At 39.7% G+C, this 6,000-nt stretch overlaps 1 protein-coding gene across 2 annotated transcripts in view; it reads left to right on the forward strand.

The window, feature by feature from the left end:
* SNX31 (sorting nexin 31) overlaps positions 1-4,495 on the forward strand; it is a 44,127-nt gene extending 39,632 nt beyond the window's left edge. Inside the window, exons 12-14 of one of the 2 annotated variants that reach the window (XM_060775674.2) lie at positions 252-329; positions 1,188-1,244; positions 3,613-4,495. In XM_060775674.2, coding sequence (XP_060631657.2) covers positions 252-329; positions 1,188-1,244; positions 3,613-3,711 — 234 coding nt within the window. In that variant the 3' untranslated portion in view covers positions 3,712-4,495. The remainder of the gene's footprint in view (positions 1-251; positions 330-1,187; positions 1,245-3,612) is intronic. The other variant, XM_060775675.2, reaches the window with a different exon arrangement.
* Positions 4,496-6,000: the final 1,505 nt, after the last annotated feature.

A 6,000-nucleotide genomic window follows, 5' to 3' on the forward strand; every position in this document is an offset into this window, starting at 1 on the left:
CAAGCATGTGCTACTTATCAATGGACTAAAGGGGAGCATCTTTCTAGTGCAGCCTTCCCCATCTGGTACCCTCCAGATTCCAGAGAAGGTTGGCCCAATGTTTTCACAGGAATATAAAACCTGTGAAGAAATGGAAATGGATACCAGGTCTTCTTTTGCTGGGAGTTACCTCTACTCTGTTCTCCTTTAAACAAATAAAAAATAATAATCAGGACCCAAAATTAAAATGTTTTTTCTCCTCACCCTTTTAGGCATTTCTACTAAGCAGTTGCTTGAAAAAGATAATATCGGAGCAGCTAATGACAGCAACCAAAAGTGATCAAGAAATGGTGAGCAGAGTTTTACAGTATAGTTTGCCTGTTGACAAGAGTCTATCCTACCACTTTACCCTTGGGAAATGCCAATTATACACATCTATATAAATAAAAATGTAATGTTCATTTGTGGGATTAACATAATTCAAAAACCACTTGGTGAATTGACACCAAATTTAGACACAGTACACCTATCAGGCCAACAAGTGACTATATAAATAAAAATTTAATGTTTGTTTGTGGGATTAACATAAATCAAAAACCACTGGGCGAATTGACACCAAATTTGGACACAATACACCTATCAGGACAACGAGTGACCATCACTCATAAAAACACGGAAAAACATAGCAGAAGAGACTTAAAAAGCCAAAAACCAAAAAATTATATTACAACGCATGTGCAAAACCACATATATACACATACACACACACACATATACACACACAAAACACATATACACAGACTGGGCCACAGCAACAGTCAGACACCATTAGACTTAATGTCAAGGGGAAAGCTTTACCTTACCGTTTCCATGCAAATCAGGAGCTCAGAAGATGATTTGTCCCTGGCTCCTGTTGTCCCCATTTCCACAAACTTTTAAAACAGATCACAGATGAAGTAATGTGGACATCACATCACGGGCTGTGTGGTACTTCATCTGTGAAGTGTTCTAAAATTGTGTAGAAATGGAGGGAGGGACTTGTATCTAATGAGGTCCTTAGACTATTAGGGACCCAAATACCAAATAAAGAAAAATCATTTTACAAGATTGATATGATACAGTTTGGTACCTCAGCATACAACGGTTCGTTGCTTGTTTGTGTCTCTGTTTTGGTAAAACAAATGTTTTCATTTAATGAACTGTTTCAGCAGATTGAGCTTCCTGAACCAGAAAAAGCAAAGAAAGCAAGCATCCATCCAAGTCAGGTTTGTGAATTTAATGTTGTTAATTGGGCAGAGATGAGATTGGGTAGGATGACAGAGATATAGTGATGTATTATACACTTGCGCAGAGCTGCTTGCATGCATTCTTTGTAATCCTATATGCAGTTTTTATTTATTTATTTACAGTATTTATATTCCACCCTTCTCACCCCGCAGGGGACTCAGGGTGGATTACAGTGTACATATACATGGCAAACATTCAATGCCATCAACACACAACATATATAGACAGACACTCAGAGGCTATTAACTTTCCAGCTTCTGGCCACCAGGGGAGCTGTCACTTCCTCATTCTTTGCATACTTCCTGGAGATTTTTTATGGCCTCATAAATCAGGTAATTTAGCTGGCCCTCTATAGATTCTGTATCCATGGATTCAATTGTATATGGCTTGAAAATATATTTGTTTTAAATTCCAAAACTTTGATTTTGCCTGAGTCGCCCCCTAGGAGGTTGAGAAGGGTGGGGTAATAAATAAATAAATAAATAATATAAGGGATGCCATTTTACTATACCATTGTATATAATGTAACTTGAGTATCCATGGATTTTGGTATCAACAGTTTGTGTATATGTGAGTCCTGGAACCAAGTCCTCTGTATTGATATCATAGTGATGCAAATAGATGGAAGTTGGAAAAGTTTGTCTGGTTTGTAAGTGGTAAACTATTTAAAATATCTTTCATGTTTTAAAAAATAGTTATCATTTATTGTTTTAAATGATAAAATTATATTGTAAACCACCCTGTGATCTTCAGATATAGGGCAGGATACAACCATTTTAATAAATATCACATGTACGAGGGTTATCTGGAAAGTATGGTTACAAGGCATGTAGCTCTCCCGGGGAATTTTCGCAGGAGAAGTTGGTGTCACTGTTGTGTAGTGGGAAGCCAGCAGAAGCGAATGAGCAGTGCCAATCTTCAGTAGCTCATCAACTGGTGTTGTGGTGAAGGTTAGAGATGAGCATCCTCATTCTGTTTCCCTCCAAGTGTGAGTTCACTCTGTAATATGCTACCTAAATGCTAAGGGCATAAGAATCCCACTGTGATTCATCACAAAATCGTTTCAGTTTATGGAGAGGACGTAATGTCAAGACAAAAATGGGTATGGAATATATTGTGAGACCATACCCATTGCAGAGCCATCCAAAACAAACATCGTGGGATGCTGACGGTGGAAGTCTGTCTCTTTCATGACAATGCATGTCCGCACACCGCTCATGCAAGACAAGAGTTGTTGACTCCATTTGGTTGGGATATTTTAAGCTAGCACTCTCACAGCTGCAATCTCGCACCCAGTAACTATTGAAGGAACATCTGGGTGGAAAACACTTTTCTGACGACGAGGAAGTGAAAATCGAAGTGACGAACTAGCTGAAAAAGGCGGAGGGAAACTTCTATGACACTGGCATCAAAAACCCATCCCACAGATGACAAAATGCATTGAACTGAATGGTGATTATGTGGTAAAATAATATAATACCTATGCTACAATCAGTGTAAGTTTTATCAAAATATATTCATTCTTTGTATTTTTTAAAAAAATCTTGTAGCCTTACTTTCTGGATAGCCCTCATATCTGTATATTAGGCATGGGCAAACTTCGGCTCTACAGGTGTTTTGGAATTCAACTCCTACAATTCCTAACAGCCTCAGGCCCTTTCATCTTCCCCTTCAGCCGCTTAAGCGGCTGAAGGGGGAAATGAAGGGGCCTGGGGCTGTCAGGAATTGTGGGAGTTGAAGTCCAAAACACTGGAGGGCCAAAGTTTGCCCATGCCCGTTATATATGCATATTATAACTCTAGTGCTGGTGGAGGGGAGAAATGTTGGTCTCCAAAATCTACATTTTTAATTTCTGAATCTCTGAAGCTAAATTGCTGAAATAGCATAACATCAGTATAGTAAATCAGGAAGTCCTTGATTTATTTACCTTTTTAAAAATGCATTGCAAGAGGTGACACGTTGCTGTCCTATCAACCATAGCCATCCATCTACCTTTCTGACCTGCCTGCCTTACTTATTTCTTGAAAGAATTAATAATGCTACTGAAATGTATTACTCTGAGCATATGATTGTGCGATACACATGCTAATTATTGGTATTTCTTTATGCAAGATTGTATTGTTCTATTACTTACTGTACAAATGGTATAGCTATTTGTTGTGTCAGATTTTGCAACCTTCTAGTATATCGCTTGAGCATTGCTGTTGATCTCCCCAACAGTTATGTAGTTCTCCGATAATCTTTTTTTGTTGGTTTCATAAATTTGGTTCAGGCACTCTGTTTTATCCCAATACCAATGTTTTTCATATATGGTTAATATTTTAACATATCTTTGCTTTTGTGCAGATATTTCATTCCGGTTTTAAGTCAAGAAAAAAGATAACAACTAGTAGATCAAACGACGACGACTGTGTGTTTGAGAAGATAAGTGAAGAAGACTTGTGATCTTCAGCTGCTGCAGTTGGGACTTTTTACCAAAAGGAAAAGTCAACAATTACTACATTTTTCCTCAAGTGGCAGTTTATATTTTCTATCTCCTTTTTGGATAGAACGTCTGTATTCTTGATAATTTAAAAACAAGCCTGGACGAGCCATAATTTATGACATTGGGAACGAAATCTGTAAATATTTTTGCACATATACTTGTTTTAATTTTATTTTCTAAATATGTACAGGAACTTTTGAAAAAATGAAAGACAGCTTCTTGTTTACTGCAAGTGTTGGAGAAAATGTGACATTAAGTGGTTAATCTCAGCAATGTTGACTATTGTTTTGTTCTGTTTCAAGGGAGACCAATTTTCCCTGCCATTTTTCACCCTGATAGTAAATTAACATTATGCACTGATTCATCCCGTCAGGGTCTTCCTATTTGCATAGTTCATGGTGCAATCTTGTCCTGATCTTGCATTTCAATAAGAATCTAACAGCATTTATTTATAGGACTTTTTCTGGAGTTTTTGGCTTCCCCTTGTCTGTCGCATGAAAATGTGCATTTAACATATTTGACTCTCTTCCTCCCCTTTTTGCTGGAATGCATTATTACCCTCAGGGCTCTTGGGACTTGCCTCCCCCCTTTAGCTGTTCCAATACAATACAGTCTCTGTCTGTTTTTTTTTAAATCTATTGCATTTTGTATAAGGAATTTTTAAACAATAATTATGCAGGAAGGGGCGAGGTAACTTGTAGCAAAAGCTTACCGATATGCTAAATATAAACACTGTGAAAGCAATTCTGTGGTTGTTACCATTCTTTAAAAAAATACAGTGTCTATACCTTCAAAATGACCAAGATTCAAAGTTTTGAAATTATAATAATACACTTTATTTATATTCCACCTTTCTCCCCTGGGGACTCAGAGTGGATTACAGCATTTACAGTAGACATGGGCAAACATTCAATGCCTTACAATCGCATACAAACACAGACAAGACAAAGGCGTCTCCTTTCATTTCCGGCTTCTGGAAGAGGTGTTTGTCTCTGGTTTGGGGGAGGTGTTCTCCATTTTCAAGCCAAGGAGCCTGCATTGTCACCTCCTAGTCGGGTAGCCAGCAAGACTGCTTAGAGCATCTCTTTCCCTTTTCCCACTGAAGGGGTGCCTATTTATTTACTCACATTTGCATGTTTTCAAATCGCTAGGTTGGCAGGGGCTAGGGCTAACAGCGGGAGCTCACCCTGTCCAATGGATTTGAACTGCCGACCTTCAGGTCAGCATTTCAGCAGCACAGGGGTTTACCGAAACTCCAGGCTCAGGTAGCTTCTCAGGCATAGTCCAATCAATCAGATTCATGCTTTGCATTTTCCAGTTAACACACTCACCAACTGATTTTTTCATGCTCCAAAATATCAGCCTCCTCCCAGTAGACTCAAATCAAGGAAAAGCTTATTGAGAATCACCACTCCTCTTAATGTTCCTCCAGTAACAGAAAGAATATCCCTCTGGGCAGCAAAATCAAGCAATGCCACCTGGGTGGCCCCCCACAAGGGTCTTCCTCCAGGGGCAAACCAAGAATGGGCAACTTGGAAGTCCCTGAATAGACTCAGAAGTGGAGCGAGCAGATCAAAAGACAACCTGGCAAAATGGCACTACCAAGAACAGTGGTTCTCAACCTGTGGGTCCCCAGGTGTTTTGGCCTACAACTCCCAGAAATCCCAGCCAGTTTACCAGTTGTTAGGATTTCTGGGGTTGAAGACCAAAACACCTGGGGACCCACAGGTTGAAAACCGCTTACCTAGAAGAATCCTCCAACTTGTGTGACTGTGGAGCAGAAAAAACAACTCTGCATATGTATGCTTGTCCACCATGCCCTGCCTCATGCACAGAGGAACTGTATTGTCGAAGGCTTTCATGGCTGGAATCAATAGGTTCCTGTGGGTTTTTTTGGGCTATATGGCCATGTTCTAGAGAGGAACTGTTTAAAGCTACAGACAATGCAGTCACTGTTGCCTGTTTTTGGTCTAAAACTATTTAGCTGCTGTGCTCCCTTTATTGTATTAGTTTTAAAGCTTCAAATGGTCCAACGGACGGCAGCCAGATTACTAACAGGAGCGGTGCTCAGAGAGCATACAACTCCTCTGTTGTACCAACTCCACTGGCTGCCGGGCACAATTCCATGGGCTGGCTTTTAGCCTGTAAAGCCCTAAAAGGTTCTGGCCCAACTTATCTCTCTGAATGCATCTCCCCTTACGAACTTGCTAGGACTTTAAGATCGTCCGAGGAGGCCCTGCTCTCAATCC

The sequence above is a fragment of the Anolis sagrei genome, chromosome 4 (genome assembly GCF_037176765.1).
Source record: "Anolis sagrei isolate rAnoSag1 chromosome 4, rAnoSag1.mat, whole genome shotgun sequence".
NCBI lineage: Eukaryota > Metazoa > Chordata > Lepidosauria > Squamata > Dactyloidae > Anolis > Anolis sagrei.